The sequence below is a fragment of the Oncorhynchus masou genome, chromosome 29, assembly GCF_036934945.1.
Source record: "Oncorhynchus masou masou isolate Uvic2021 chromosome 29, UVic_Omas_1.1, whole genome shotgun sequence".
Lineage (NCBI taxonomy): Eukaryota > Metazoa > Chordata > Actinopteri > Salmoniformes > Salmonidae > Oncorhynchus > Oncorhynchus masou.
In genome coordinates, this window is record NC_088240.1 from 62,582,881 (window position 1) to 62,599,551 (window position 16,671).

At 42.6% G+C, this 16,671-nt stretch overlaps 1 protein-coding gene across 5 annotated transcripts in view; it reads left to right on the forward strand.

The window, feature by feature from the left end:
• Positions 1 to 16,671, forward strand: part of LOC135520219 (ras/Rap GTPase-activating protein SynGAP-like) — a 90,803-nt gene that overhangs the window by 57,905 nt on the left and 16,227 nt on the right. For all 5 annotated transcript variants that reach the window (XM_064945617.1, XM_064945613.1, XM_064945615.1 and 2 more), the window contains exons 4-5: positions 14,271 to 14,365; positions 15,866 to 15,987. In XM_064945617.1, the coding sequence (XP_064801689.1) occupies positions 14,271 to 14,365; positions 15,866 to 15,987 (217 nt within the window). The remainder of the gene's footprint in view (positions 1 to 14,270; positions 14,366 to 15,865; positions 15,988 to 16,671) is intronic.

The following is a 16,671-nucleotide window of genomic DNA, read 5'->3' on the forward strand; positions in this document are numbered from 1 at the left end:
CAGTCTAGTATGCTCCGACACCCCCACGCGACTCAGACCAGTATGTTCCTACACCCCCGCGACTCAGACCAGTATATTCCTACACCCCCCCGCGACTCAGACTAGTACAAATTAGCTTGTCATTCGTCAATAGCCAAGAATCAGCACTTGTTACTGCTGTACTGTACATAGTTAAATGGAGGGAGTTAGGAGTTGAAGAAAGCGACCAAGCAAAGGTAAAACGACCTTGGTCCTCACGTCATATACAAGAGCATTAATGCCAGTACATCCGCTTACACAAAAGAGGCAAAAATAGCTATTGACTGGAGAGTGTTGCTGAGAAATATAAGGACAGTGCGGTGTGGTCTTCTTGAAATCATAACTCTATGCAGCTATGAAATAGATTTTTGAAATTCTAACACGATAATGGATATTATATGTCATTATGATAGCCAACTTTCCTTCATGTAGTACAAATTGTATTAGAGCTTGATCTAGCCCCCCTCTCTCTCTCTCTCTGTCTACGGTATGTCTCTGTCTCTATCTCTCCATCTCTATGTTTATTTCTCCCTCTCCCCCCTCTCACTCTCTGTCTGTCTCTCCCTCTGTCTCTCTCTCCATCTCTCTGTTTCTCTCTCCCCCCCACTCTCTCTCTCTCCATCTCTCTGTTTATCTCCCCCCTCTCTCTGCCTGTCTCTAACACCTTTATCTCAATGCCCCTATAGGTATGTATTGTATATCTATTATATATCTCTCAGCTCTCTGGCTCTGTTCTCACACGTAGAGTGTCGTTACCAGGCTCTCCAGCTGCACTAGCCAGGATCTTAATTGAATATTTGCACACAGCCGTGTGCTGCAGCTCCGGAGGCACGTGGTTTTCCAGGGACAGAATACCGGTGTTGTCAGGCCAACACTCCCACTCTGACTGACTGTCACCTAAAGGCTTCACCGCGTTCTGTGAAGCTAGAAAGGAGCTCATATACTTGGTCTATCAGTAAGTTATAGAGTAAGAATGGATGGGAGATGGGGAGATACAGTATTCACACCATATGGTGAGTGAATGGGATGTGGTAAATGAGTCAAGGCGATGTATGTGTTATGGGTGTGAGGCCGTAGGGTATGTACAGAAGGTGTGCGAACATCCATGCAAATATCTTCACATGCAAGAGAATGCGTGGGCTTGTGTTGTGTATACTGCACTGTAATTGTGTGTGTGTTTATATGCCTGCTTGCACTGTGCATGTGTGTGTGTGTGTGTGTGTGTGTGTGTGTGTGTGTGTGTGTGTGTGTGTGTGTGTGTGTGTGTGTGTGTGTGTGTGTGTGTGTGTGTGTGTGTGTGTGTGTGTGTGTGTGTGTGTGTGTGCTCGCGCGTGTGTACTGTACTGTACTGTAAACTGAGTCTGTGGCTCCAATGCGTTCCCAGTTTCCCAAGTTCCTGTGCCCACCACTGCCAACATCCCAGTTTACTCTTCAGCCTTGGCACTCCACCTAGCCAGGTGGCACTGTGCACGCTTCAAGTGTGTCCTTGTTTCATATCATTCCTCTTCCCCTATCCTATCTGATGGAGAGAGATGGGGAGAGAACTATGGGAACGGGTTGGATATTTGTATTGCATGGAGTAAGCAAGGGATGTGAAAAAAGTAAATGACAGTGGTGAGAGAGAGGGAAAGATTACTACAATAGTGCATCCGCCTTAGGTTCACATCACTAATGGTAACCATGGAAATAATTATAGAGCAGACACACAGACGGTTAGAGAGAATGCAAAAGAGAGAGAGTAAGAGAGAGGCAGAGAGGTGGGGGGGAGTGAAGGAGAGAAAATCTGTGTGTGTGTGTGTGTGTGTGTGTGTGTGTGGGAGGGGGTGTAGTAAATTGTTTTCTGCAATACTTAAATTAACCAATCCCTGTAATTCTAATAGCTCAGTGACTTACTATCTGTAATGCGATGGGTTAAAAAGTTGGCCCAAGCTTACAGTTGTCATGGAAACAGATCTAAGTCACCCTTTACCCCTTTGGAAATACCGACTACTTTAAATATACTATTAAGTGCCATCACTGGTGATGTCTTAAGTGACTGAAATAAAAAAAATGGCTGCCTTTTTAGCTGTTGGTGGTAAAAGAGTACAGCAAATTGTGCTTTGATGTAGGTCTACGTGAAGATAGGTATAGAGTGTTGTCACCATTACTGATGTGTTTGGGTACTTCTCATGGTCATTCTTTCCATGAGACATCCAGTTATGTGCATTGAAACCATTACACCTACCCCAGATTTGTCTTGTATCTCTGTGTGTGTTTTTCTGTATGCATGAGCAGGTTGCAGCTTTCAGTGTCATAGTCATATTGTTACGCCTCCCACACATTTGCCCCTAGCTCTGAACCTCTCATTCTCCCAGATGTGTGTGAGAGAGGGGGCAGGAAGAGAGAGCGAGAGAGAGAGAGAGCGAGAGAGAGAGAGGGAGAGCGAGAGAGAGAATTCTGGGCACCTCATACTAGTACTGTACTTAAAATCACTCCATTTCTCGACTCCCACACCCTTTCAAAACATCGCTGTCCTATCCCTTTAACAAAACTGAGATAGAGCAAGAGAGAGGGAGATGTGAAGGCAAAGCAAGGCAAGGCATAAGTGCTGCTCCAACCATATACACCTGTGTGACACAATCTCGTTCAACATAGATTGGATAGGACTTCCATCGAGGAGAGGCGGATTACTTGAGGATGTACTATAATTTCTAGCAACTGGATAAGGGATGCTAATTTGGAAATATTCACCCGGTTATTCCATGCTGTAGGACACTGTTCACTTTCGTTGAAGTGTTGCTGTTTCGCTGTTATTCTTTTATGACGTTTGCGTTTTGATGGTCACCAATGATTCGTCCTTCCTGTACATGCAAGAGTAGCCTGACCAGGCGCTGGCTCAGCATCTGCCCTGCTGCTAGTTCAATATTCTCTGCCGATTTGGGAACTAAGAAAGCATCGGTCAATCAACGGAAAGATTACTTCGAATATCTTTCCCCTTGCATAAGATTAGGACTTGTCGGAGCGCATCCGAACGCGCACTAGCCTATACCCAATAATTGGCACACAGGATAGGCGGACCAACACCCCCCCCCCACACACACACCACACACACACCACACACCACACACACACACACACACACACACACACACACACACACACACACACAGCTGCAGATATCATGGGTTGATATGCTTATTGTAAAAAACAAAAACTACAAAACATTGAATTAACGAAAAAGTGTATTATTAATATTTATTTTAATCATTATTTTATTTTTCCAAAATCGAAATTGAGGTCTTGTAGAAAATATATCATCCACGCCTGGACGAAATCATTTTGGGGATAAAAGGCATACAACCCTTAAAAACCATTGCTCAATTACAACCAAAACATGAGAGAAATTCGCCTCAGTAGATATTCTGTAGGTTACCGAGGAAACGGCCGCGGGATTGGGGGCGAGGGCAACTGTACGAGGGGACAGGGAGAGGCCGGGGAAGAGGAGCTCTCAGCGCGACTGCCCGCCGCGGAACAGCCGCTGCCGGTGCTGGAGAGCTTGGCTGGGGGGAGGTGGTGGAAGAATGAACCAGACATCCGTGAGGAATTATAACAGTCGCTGATTTTGGAGACATAGTCTATTTCTAATTCATCATATTTTTTCCGTATGGATATACTACTGTAAGAGACGTCTACAAATCCAATCAAGTATAGCCTAGGATAGCTAATATTTTGGTGTTTATTTACGTGTGGGGAAGAGAATCATCCTTATTCTCTGTGAGCTTACATGTGGCACTTTATGGTCATGATAAATATATTTATGAGCACTTTTCAAAAGTATACAGCTTGAAGTTTAGACACTGCACCTTATGAGGAGACTATTGCCTCACTTCCTTGACCAAAACACAAATGCCACGAGTAAGGCTATTCATTTTCCCCCTCCTAAATTGCACTTGTAAAAATCTCTTATGTATATCACTGAGTTAGAATAGATTTTTTTTCATGAGTGAAACGTTAAGTTGATCTAGAGATTCCTATTTCAAGATGCCTGGATAGTAAAGTCTGGTCATTCTGTCATTTATATGTGTATTTATGTGTTGAATATTTAAAGTGTAGACAAAGTTGTTGATAGTTATTTGGCTGTTTTAGTTATTTGGCTGTATATTCGTTTTTGATTAGAATATAGTCTATCGTCTTTGCTTGCTGGTGTTATTTAAATCGGATTCTTTGCTTGAGAATTGACCTCAAGCACTGCCTGAGCAATATATCTGTATGGCCAACTCACAGTCTCAGACCTGCAGATGCTGAACTCAATGGGTGAGGCACTCACCTGCTTGACAGCAACCCAGACGAATGCACTTAGGCTATCAGGCAAATGCCATGACACACATTAACAATCACGTCCAGTGTCAGCAGATACTCACTGACACCAATGTATTTAATTATTTATAGACACTAATGTCAAGGCATAGTGGAGGAGCATTGATTTACAGCAAGTTTGGGCCCAAAGGAATGTGACAACGACGACAATATCAAACAGACACTAAAACCCGTGGAAAACTATGGTAACTCAAGACAAAGTTGGATATCTCAAATTTGCTTCGAATTGCCTCCATTTTTTATTGTGGGCTGAATAGACTTTGGACATCTGAAGATACCTTAGAGATCTGGGATCAAAGCACAACACCTCGCATCTTTCTTAGGTAGGAACCAACGCCGTCTTCTTTCTTAGGTAGGAACCAACGCTGTCTTCTTTCTTAGGTAGGAGCCAAAGTCATCATCTGATGATTCTTGTCCCATCTTGGTCATGACCAAGTATGTTGCATTCACCAGATTCTTTCTGGTTCTGTACAGTAGGAACAGGCTATTGGATTGAGTTGGCATCTCGTTTTGTTGTGTCATGCACACATGAAAGCATGTTGTCATGATCCATTGTATTACAGTCCGCTTTTGTACTTTCCCAAATAGTAAGAAGATTTTAACATCTTGCACCAATATAAGATGAGACACTTGAGTTGTGCAAGTTGTGCAAGTTTAAGGTGATAGTTCACCCTAAACTCAAATCAAACCACTTTGAGGTCTGAAAACATCTAGCAAACGTATATTTTAGGGTGAACGATAACTTTAAATCTTACAAGGCTACCTCCCTCTTTATTATTGGCCCTGATTGGTTAGAGCTAGTCCAAGAGTAGAACATGCTAAAAACAATAGGAATATTTTATTGCCATGACAACGTATCCTTTCTGACATGCATCAAATTACACTAAGTAAGCTGCCGCTGCCTGCTAAGTGGCAAGCCTAAAAGCTAGACGTTGTTTGTTTATCTGTTAAATCATTCATCAATTAAAACTCAGAAATTACTCCTAAGTGCGCATACCATAGAAATAAAGAATTAAAACGGGTAATGCCAAGTCAGTTTGACAGTATAGCTTACTCATTGGTACACTCAGTATGAGGATATCGGAGAGAGTGAGGATATTGGTTCTATAGATTCTATGTCTATGGCTCAGACATCCTCTAAGGCATGGTCATACATGTAGAGACGTGACCAAAATGTGTTGAAATATGTCAAGAAAGATCATCATAGAACTGCAATGGAGTATAGTGTATGTTGCACACAAGAGAGACTATCATACGTTTGGAGTTACAGTTCTTGGATCAAAAGCTAACAGGTTTGCAGACCAGAATTCTCTCAAAACAATGGAAAACATACAAAAAAGGCCCACAGCATTTCAGCACCTTATAGACACCCACTCCCTCTCCAGCCTCCATCACTCTGGCTCTTGTTCTCTTTCTCTCTCTCTCTCTCTCTCTCTCTCTCTCTCTCTCTCTCTCTCTCTCGCTCTCTCTCTCTCTGTGTCCCTCCGACTCGCTCTCACTCTATCCATTCATCTCTGTCTCTCTGTCTCTCTCTCTCTCCCTCACTCACTCACTCACTCACTCACTCTCCCTCACTCACTCTCCCTCCCTCCCTCACTCACTCACTCTCCCTCACTCACTCTCCCTCACCATACTCTCTCTCCGAGGGACTAAGCTGGAAGCTGTTGCCACCCACACGTTTCATCTTCATCTTTCGGCTTGACATCAGATTTACATTCAGAAGGAAAAGAGTGCACCCTTTCACACACACAAGCACATGCCAATGCAAACTGACATGTTCACACATGCATGTGCATGACAGTGCAAACTGTACCGTATGAAGGGAGGGTTAGAGGCCCATGCGCACGTGCGTCATTGGCATCAGGTATGCTGTAGGCGGTGTATACCAACTCATGCACAATTGCACATGAACGCACACATCATGTGCATCCTATTGTATCCGTGAAAGCGTTCTCAATATAAATGGTTCTATGGGTTCAAATCAGATGCAGTAACAGAAGACTGAGGACACTATTGCTTTCTCCTCTATACGTTCCTCTAACCCTCCCTTCATGATGTAATGCCTAGTACTATTTCATATACTACTATACTATTTAAGTCAGTCTAAGGCAATAGGTTTTTTACTGCTTTGCATTTGCCTGTCATTTCAGTAATGACAGTACTAGACACCGTATACCCCAGATATCATGAACAAAAAACAAATTATATCAGCATGACTATAGATTTTCATTTCCCCCACATTTGGAGCGTGTTTCCTCCCTCTGTTGCTTAGCGTTTGGAGGTGAGTGTGTAGGATGTAGTTTATAGGGTCCTATGTGTCTTTTCTGTTCGCTGGCTTTGTTATGTGTCTGTAACTCACATGCAAGGTACTTGGAAAATGTTGCCATGGAAACAAAATAAAGAGCCCGGGTTTGGATCAAAAGGGACTGGGTGAGAAATTGAATGAAATGGACCTATTGAGTCCCTTTTACGGATGGCTTTTTAACACATTATCATAAATAAATATTTAATGTGGTCGATTATTGTTGAACACCATTAAGGGGTTCGTATAGGACACACTGGTGCTACTGCAAAACATCACACAATTCACGCCGCTCACATGTCTCCACTTAAGGTAGAAGTTGCCCTAACAACAGATCTAGGATCAGATTACTAATCTCTTCATCATAACCTTGACCTTGTTGGGATGAAAAAAGATCTGATCCTGTATCAGTGTTTAGAAGCAACTTCAACCCACTCATCTAATCTCCACACTCTGAGCATGAAGTGCATGAAGTGTTATAGTAACACATGGACATGACTAAACAAGTGAGGATATGTGGTTACGTTTGAGAAATAGAGCCCGTACACTTATAAGCTCCACCGTCAAGGTATGTTTGTGAATAAAGGTACGCGGTAGATCGTGTGAGTGTGTATGCACCATTTCTTTTATACTGGCACTGCACCCCACTAAAGAATGGGTCAGTTCCTTACCTTAACTCTTACCTTAAACATTTCAAATGTCAACTCCAATGGTGTAGGGATGTCCCAAGGATCCCAGGTAGCAGAAACCCTAAAAGATGTACGTTTGATCACACTTGACTACATTTTACATGTGTCTGACTCACCCATCATAATACGTACATGATGCTCTTAGGATTTCAATAGCATGATTCCCTTCTCCCCTCCTACTTCATAACATCGGATTTCAGTTCATACAAAAATGACATACTGCTGCTATGACACGTGGGAGTATACTTTCCCAATACCAAGTGACAAGCTAGCCCAGACCCCAGAGGATCTTGTGTACCATGAACCATACACAACAGTGTCAGGTCACTTGTCATTTATGTCTGCTTGTGTCATTTCTAGAGCAGAAAATTGTAGCAGGAGGAAACGTTTGTGTTAATTAAAAGTGCCTGGTTCAAAAGGGATAGTCAAAAAAGAAAAAACAAGTGCAGGATTTTCCTTTTTCAGTGTAGAATTGTCCATAGTATGTTGTCTCTGGTCAGTTATATATTGTCTGTTACGCACAAGCATACCATCTAGAATGAAGTATGCTAAAGCATTGGGCAAGTAGTATGCTTCTACACCTGCATTGCTTGCTGTATTGTGTTTTAGGCTGGGTTTCTGTACAGCACTTTGTGACATCAGCTGTAAGAAGGGCTTTATAAATAAATGTATATTGAAATTTGATTGATATGCTAAGTAGTATGCTAGTATGGTCATTGGAACGTAGCCCTACAGTACATTAGTGGAGGTTAGTATGCACTACACTGCCTTAGATCCTTTCTTGTACGTTTACATATCACTAAGGAATTGGAACAAAGACTGTTGGCATTTGTAAAGCTTTGAAATATCCACTTTTGGAGGTCAAACCGCAATGACTCAAAATCACAACACCGTAATACTGTTTCTTTGTAGATAAAGCAATTAATACTTTATGTTTAAATGGGGCAGAAATCCTTGCTCAGCGATTGCAAAATTTGCCATAATGAGAAAAAAAGTGGTGTAATAAATAGAATGTTGACTTTATATTACTAAAATAATGTAGTGAAATGTATCATCAATCCTAGTAATATTATCATCATGTTTTCTTATACACAAAGCTCTTATGAATAACTGCGGCCTATCAGGTATACTTAAGATTTTTGTTCATAATCATTGCCAAACATGTGCATTCTTTTCTTAATTTACTGAGCCAAATGACACTCAGACTTTGCCAAACTATTGTTGTGTTGCCTAGCAAGCGTTATGCTAAGGGCATCTCAAGGGTTCGTTCTGTTAGTACGGAAGCATCGGAACCTTTACTGCATAAACACTTCCACAATGTCAGGTTTGGCTTCACGCGGTGATTTGAGAGCTTTGAGTGAAGGCCAATGGTGGTGAACAGCAGATACGGAACGGCCTTGCTGAACTATTTCCTGTTTCCGTAAACTCACTGTCACGCTGCAAGGCTCTGTGCACTTTCAGATCGAACAAAAGGCTTCATTCACCAATCATATCAGAACACAAAACCCAAAGAATTCAAGAGGGGTAACCCATGACAACCAGCGGTGACACTTTATTTGGATAGTCCATCTGTAGATGCTCTACAGACTATCAGCAACATTTCAACTAACTATCTACTAACCCTAACCATAACCCTAGCCCTAACCTTAACCATTACATAACCCTTATTCTAAACCTAACCCTAACTGTAACCGTAGTAAGCAGTTGCTTATCAACGGATAGTTTGTTGATCTGTAGAGCATCTACAGATGGGTTATCTGGATGATCCAAACCCAGTGTGACTCAACAAGCCTTTAGAGTCAGTTATACACAAAAACATTCATCAGAATAATATTTGCTGTCTTTTTGAATAATCTCTTTCACATAGTAGACTAAGCGTTGCAAAGAGTAAAGAAAACAACTTGGTAGATCTCCAAACAAATCAAAGGTTTTGCCTAATGAAATCCTCCATAACACCAATATTTTCAGATAATCATATGAATCTAAATTGGCAACAAAGGACAAAGTTTTCACCCTCAGGGGAGAGAGCACGATGCCAAGTTGCTGACTGGCTCCAGCTTATCTAAATGTATAGCTAGCGAAAGCCACAGAGCGGCTTTCGCTGTTTTGGGAACAGTAGTTCCAGGGGGTACTGATGCACCTCTTAGTTTATGTTGCATTTTGACTGGGGCTGTATTTGGTGTGCACACATAATGACTATTGTCCTGATATTTTCCTAATTATGTGAACTGACCAGGAAAAGGTCACATAGTCAGGAGAAACTCTGGCTCCTAATAGTGATGTTTGTCTCTGTCACAACAGATCATGACACCAGGGTGACTAGTGCCTGTAGTTTGTTTTCATAGTCAGGTTATGCGATTAGAAAAACTCAGGTCCCTTAGTACGATAACTACCTCAATACAGATGTAGGATCTTAATTTGATCCGATTTGCTACAGCAGGAAAACAATCCTGGAGCAAGAAGAAATATTAATTATTATGTGGATTATAACTAATGGACATTGTTTTGTAGAGGTTTGTACATTTTTCATGAGGGCAAATCAAGTCAGACATTTTTAAGTGGAAATTAGAAACTTAAGAAGCCTTTTTAAAGCTGAAAAACACTACAAGTAAAAATGTCCTGCTGTGCAGGAAAATTCTCAGCATAAAAAGAGTGATCAAATAAAGATCCTGTGTGCCACCCATATTTCCTTTACAAAGGACAATGATGGACTAGCAGTTGGTTCATTGGTCTTGGGATTTTCCGCTGTGTATAATGGACATACACCCTTTTGGATTTCATAACCCTCTGTGATTCGTTGACTTGGTTATCATCACAATGAGGATACTTCCCTAAGGCGCTCGCTCAGCTCAGTATGTGGGCAGTGGAAAGTAGCATGACAGCAGAGTCATGAGAAAAGATTGCCATTTTGAGAAGTAGAGGGAATGTAGAGACCAGATCAAGAGAAGGAATGCAGATGAATGAAAGGAGGATGAAGGAGAAGGATGGAGGAGACAAGATACATGACTAAGTAAAGGGGAAAGACGGGACCATGTGAAAACGTGAAGAGTGAGGAGAGAAAAGAGAGAGCGATGAGAGGCTGGAGAGAGGAGAGGATAAATGCACTTTTGAATTATGTAAAATAGCTGCGTGGGAGAGAGGAGGAGTGTGTGTAGTGTGTATGCCTGAGTGTGTGTGTGTCGTGTGTATGCCTGAGTGTGTGTGTCTGTGTGATAGCAGAACCAGGGAGAGTGAGAGAAGGAGGGAAAGAAAGAGAGAGGGAGAAGAGAGTGAGGGATAAAGAGAGAGAAAAAGAGAGAGGGACAGAGAGACAGGAAACATGAAGAATATTTATAGCCTCAGATATGACGATGTTATCATTGATCTATCTCAAAAGAGGATAGCAGAGAAAGGTATAGGGAGGGAAAGAAAGCTGCTTTCTCGCTCTCATTCCTGCTCCCTTCTTTCTATGATACTGCATACATTATTATTATTTTTACATGTACAGCTGAAGTCAGAAGTTTACATACACCTTGGACAAGTACATTTAAACTCAGTTTTTCACAATTCCTGACATTTAATCCGAGTAAAAATTCCCTGTCTTAGGTCAATTAGGATCACCACATTATTTTAAGAATGTGAAATGTCAGAATCATATTAGAGATAATTATTTATTTCCGCTTTTATTTCTTCACCACATTCCCAGTGGGTCAGAAGTTTACATACACTGAATTAGTACTTGGTAGCATTGCTTTTAAATTGTTTAACTTGGATCAAATGTTTCGGGTAGCCTTCCACAAGCTTCCCACAATAAGTTGGGTGAATTTTGGCCCATTCCTCCTGACAGAGCTGGTGTAAATGAGTCAGGTTAGTAGGCCTCCTTGCTCGCACACACTTTTTCAGTTCTGCCCACAAATGTTCTATGGGATTGAGGTCAGGGCTTTGTGATGGCCACTCCAGTACCTTGCCTTTGTTGTCCTTAAGCTATTTTGCCACAACTTTGGAAGTATGCTTGGGGTCATTGTTCATTTGGAAGACCCATTTGCGACCAAGCTTTAACTCCCTGACTGATGTCTTGAGATGTTGCTTCAATATATCCACACAATTTTCCATCCTCATGTAGCCATCTATTTTGTGAAGTGCACCAGTCCCTCCTGCAGAAAACACCCCCATAACATGATGCTGCCATGGGATGGTGTTCTTCGGCTTGCAAGCCTGCCCATTTCCCCTCCAAACATAACGGTGGTCATTATGGCCAAACAGTTCTATTTTTGTTTCATCAGACCAGAGGACATTTCTCCAAAAAATACGATCTTTGTCCCCATGTGCAGTTGCAAACCGTAGTCTGGCTTTTTTTATGGCGGTTTTGGAGCAGTGGCTTCTTCCTTGCTGAGCGGCCTTTCAGGTTGTCAATATTGGACTCATTTTACTGTGGATATAGATAATTTTGTACCTGTTTCCTCAAGCATCTTCACAAGGTCCTTTGCTGTTGTTCTGGGATTGATTTGCACTTTTTGCACCAAAGTACGTTCATCTCTAGGAGACAGAATGTGTCTCCTTCCTGAGCGGTATGACAGCTGCGTGGTCCCATGGTGTTTATACTTGCGTACTATTGTTTGTACAGATGAACGAGGTACCTTCAGGCGTTTGGAAATTGCTCCCAAGGAGGAACCAGACTTGTGGAGGTCTACAATTTTTTTTCTGAGGTCTTGGCTGATTTCTTTTGATTTTCCTATGATGTCAAGCAAAGAGGCAGTGAGTTTGAAGGTAGGCCTTGAAATACATCCACAGTTACACTTCCAATTGACTCAAATGATGTCAATTAGCCTATCAGAAGCTTCTAAAGCCATAATGTCACTTTCTGGAATTTTCCAAGCTGTTTAAAGGCACAGTCAACTTAGTGTATATAAACTTCTGACCCACTGGAATTGTGGTACAGTGAATTATAAGTTAAATAATCTGTCTGTAAACAATTGTTGTACACATTACTTGTGTCATGCACACAGTAGATGTCCTAATTGACTTGCCAAAACTATAGTCTGTTAACAAGAAATTTGTGGAGTGTTTTAAAAAGGAGTTTTAATGACTCCAACCTACGTGTATGTAAACCTCTGACTTCAACTGTATATATATACATACATAAACATTCATACGTATACACATGTACTACTGTTCAAGTTTGGGGTCACTTGGAAATGTCCTTGTTTTTGGAAGAAAAGTAAATGATTTGTCCATTAAAATAACGTCAAATTGATCAGAAATTAATGTTGTAAATGACTATTGTAGCTGGAAATGTCTGATTTTTAATGGAATATCTACATAGGCGTACAGAGGCCCATTATCAGCAACCATCATTCCTGTGTTCCAATGGCACGTTGTGTTAGCTAATCCTAGTTTATCATTTCAAAAGGCTAATTGATCATTAGAAACCCCTTTTGCAATTATGTTAGCACCGCTGAAAACTGTTGTGCTAATTAAAGAAGCAATAAAACTGGCCTTCTTCAGACTAGTTGAGTATCTGGAGCATCAGCATTTGTGGGTTTGATTACAGGCTCAAAATGGCCGCAACCCACCAGTCTCAACCCAAAGTACCCGCAACCCACCAGTCTCAATGTCAACAGTGAAGATGTGACTCCGGGAACAGAGTTCCTCTGTCCAGTGTCTGTGTTCTTTTGCCCATCTTAATCATTTCATTTTATTGGCCAGTCTGAGATATGACTTTTTCTTTGCAACTCTGCCTAGAAGGCCAGCATTCCGGAGTCGGGATAATGGGCCTCTGTACACCTATGTAGATATTCCATTAAAAGCCTGCCGTTTCCAGCTACAATAGTCATTTACAACATTAACCATGTCTACACTGTATTTCTGATCAATTTCTGATCAGTTATTTTAATGGACATTTCTAAGTGACCCCAAACTTTTGGACAGTAGTGTAGATATGCATACATATGCACATTTCATTTTTAGAATATACCTACTATTCCCCACAAACCCTACCAACCCTCCCCCATTTGGAGTAAACTAATAAACTGCATACATTAGTTAACTTCTCCTTGCCTTTCACAGATCTTCTCCTGTGTCCAGCCACTGGTCTCCTCCCACTGGGCACACACTGGTTGAATCAATGTTGTTTCCACATCATTTCAACGGAATTATGTTGAGCCAACGTGGAAAAGATGTTGAATTGATGCCTCTGTCTAGTGGGTCCTGCCTTCCATCATGGATAGTTCAGAATGTTAGAATGGGCTTCTGTGCTCCATCTTCTCTACTGTCCGGCCACTGGTCTCTTCTGCCATCCATCATGGATAGTACAGAGTGTATTCCCTTACTGCCTAATTCACTGCATTAGGGACTGGCTCACGGACGGAAGTCAATAGGCTCTGTGTTTGTTAATGCTTCCACCTGCTTCCCTCTCTTGCCTCTTCTCTTCCCTCCCCCACCACACTCAGTGCAGATTGTTAACATTTGCCTTGTCGAACAGCCAGGCAGAAAACCCATCCCTTTCAATTCACTCACCTCACCCCTCCTCTTTCATCTTCCTTTCCATGCAGCTCTCTATCTACATTCCTCATTTTCTTGGTAGGAGGAGGGTAAATGGGACATTATCATCATATTGCTTCTCTCACCCTTAACCTTGTTCTCTTGCTCTCTCCCTTGCTTTTTTTGTACACACTACCTTCACTTCACCTTCTGCTTTTTTCACCTTAATTGTCAGTTTCTCATATGTTTCCTCTCTCCCCTGACCGTATGTCTGTACTGTGTGTATCTTCTCTCTTTTTCTCCCGTCTCCCTGCTGACCACATGCCAAGTCCATGCCCTCTCTCGCTCCCCCTCTCTCTCACCAGTCTTTTGGATTCTCTCTCTCTCCCTTCTTCTTACCTGTCTTCTTCCCTCCCTCTCTCTCTCTCTCTCTCTCTCTCTCTCAGAGAACGCTCGCGCCCGGCGGAAGAGCATAGCCAACGTGAAGCAGCCAAGCATGGAGATCCCTCCCACTGCCCCCCCCCAACCCTTCCGACAATCCGTGAGTACCCCTCCCTCCTCCCGCCCTCGCTCGCTGCCCCCGTCCCTCTCTCTCTCCCTCCCTTTCCACTCCCCACCACACACCTGTCGCAGGGCCAGTGGAACCCCTCCCTTCCCCCTCGCCCTCTCACCCTCTCTCTCCCCCTCCCTCCCCCATGGCCACTCCTGCCCTCAGCAATGCTACAAGAAAGGGGTCGGTACTCCCCCTAACCCTCGCTCGCTGCCCCTCTCCCCCTGCCTGTCTCTTAGTCTCCCCCTCTCCCCCCCTTCTTCTAATTGGCCGGGGGACTGGAGGGTTGCCGCTTCCAGCCCAGTGACCAGACGCCATATTGCACCTCTGCCTCCGATCGAGGTACATGACTCAGATGTCTCTGTATGTGGTGAAGAAACCCCCTCTAAACTTCACGTTACGTCCTTTGCCAAATGGAGTTTTCTGTTCCCTTTGCCAAATGCTATGGAGTTTTCTGTTCCCTATGCCAAATGTGACCCACCACTGTGATTCAGTTCTTCTGACTGTATGAGGCTTAAACGTGTCAGAAAGGCTGGCTAATCAAACCAGAATGACTTATCTAGTCCTACCAGAGTGTTACCTTGACGGTCAGCAAATTAGTCAAATCTTTAGTCACTTCTTTAAAACAGACTTCAGTGACACAAAGCTCACAAAAAGTGAATGGTTTGTCTCGATTCAGACAAATTCCTCCCGGAATGTAGTGTTCAATGTTGATGTGTAATGTGCAGATTGATATCTGAGTAGATGTTAGACATGGAGAGAGGTTGAATTGAGGTGAAACAGCATTGTAAGACTGTCAAAAAAGCACTGTGAGGTTATTCAGATACAGCAGCATGTCTCTCCTTCCACTCTGAGAGAAGGCTGCATAGTAGTTGCATGAAACCTTATCCTGTATGTTGCGGAGAATGACATCATTCATTGATTTTCATTCTACTATTGAAGCCATGTTCTCCCTGTCAGCACTTCTTATAAAAGACACCGTATCAACACACAGCCTGTTCGATAAGACCTGTGTTATATACTGACTAAATCAGCTGATCAAAATCGGGGGAATATGGTTGCATGGAAGCACAGGACAAAACTGCACTGCAATATGAAACTCCTATTTTTACTGAGGTCCAGTGTATGCTGTTGGATTGTGGGTATATTTATGGCACAACACCACCCACTGTTGGTTACCAGATGATACTACACTATTCTACCACTATTCTACTATTGCTGTATTGTGGACGTATGACTGATATAATATGTAATAAATCTTTCTGTTGCTCTCCCCCTTCAATCACCTGTCATTCACTAAATCACATGTCCTCTATTCTTCTTCCAATCCATTTTGGGGTCAAACTATCCATCATTACTCACACTCACCCGATTCCCCCTCTCTACAATTCTTATCTCCTTTCCCGCGTCCCCTCCCTCCCTCTCTCCATCTGTTTCACACCCTCTCATTCTTCACCTCCTCCTCCCTCTCTCCATGGCTGCCCTGTTCAGAGTTTCCTCAGTAGAAGGTTGAAGGGCTCTATCAAGAGGGCTAAAAGTCAGCCCAAACTGGACCGCACCAGCAGCTTCCGACACATGATCCTCCCCCGCTTCCGCAGTGCCGACCAGGACAGGTACGAGTCTGTGTGTGTTTCTGTGAGTGTGTGCGTGCGTGTGTTCCCTGCTCCCTCCGTGTGCGGAACAGGTCAGTTAGGCATGTTGGGGGAAGAATGTTGGTAGAAAGTGCATGTTGGGGGATGGAGTTTTTTCCAGTGTGGCTTAGCTGTGCTGCATTGCAATGTGTCTTTTTAAGTGTGTGTGTGTGTGTGTGTACACTCCTACCGGTGTGTCCACATGTATGTGTGACTCTTAAAGATGCTTTCTTGTGTCTATTTTGGATACCTTTCAAGGACAATATGGCAGGTACTGTGCTTTTAGTATTACTCCTAGCTATAGTGAAACCAGTAAGCCTTGACAGTAAGTGTTTGTTTCACAACCGCCCCTTTCGGTGCCGCTGCACTCCCATTTTACATACTACATTTTTTATGACAGCTTAATACATGGAGAATACCAATTCAAGATTTAATAAAAAGTCCTGACCTCTCCATGGCAACCATCAGACAGCTGTATGGCCACAGAACGGACATACCTTAGATGAACCTGTGTGGGGAATAAAATTGAATTATACCAGGCTATACGATTTAATGATGCTAATAGGGGTAGTCTTCTCTGCAGGGATACATACTGAATAAATTGAAAACAACATAAATTGAAAACAACATATGGATTTTATGCAAATCTGCCAGCATGATAGTGCC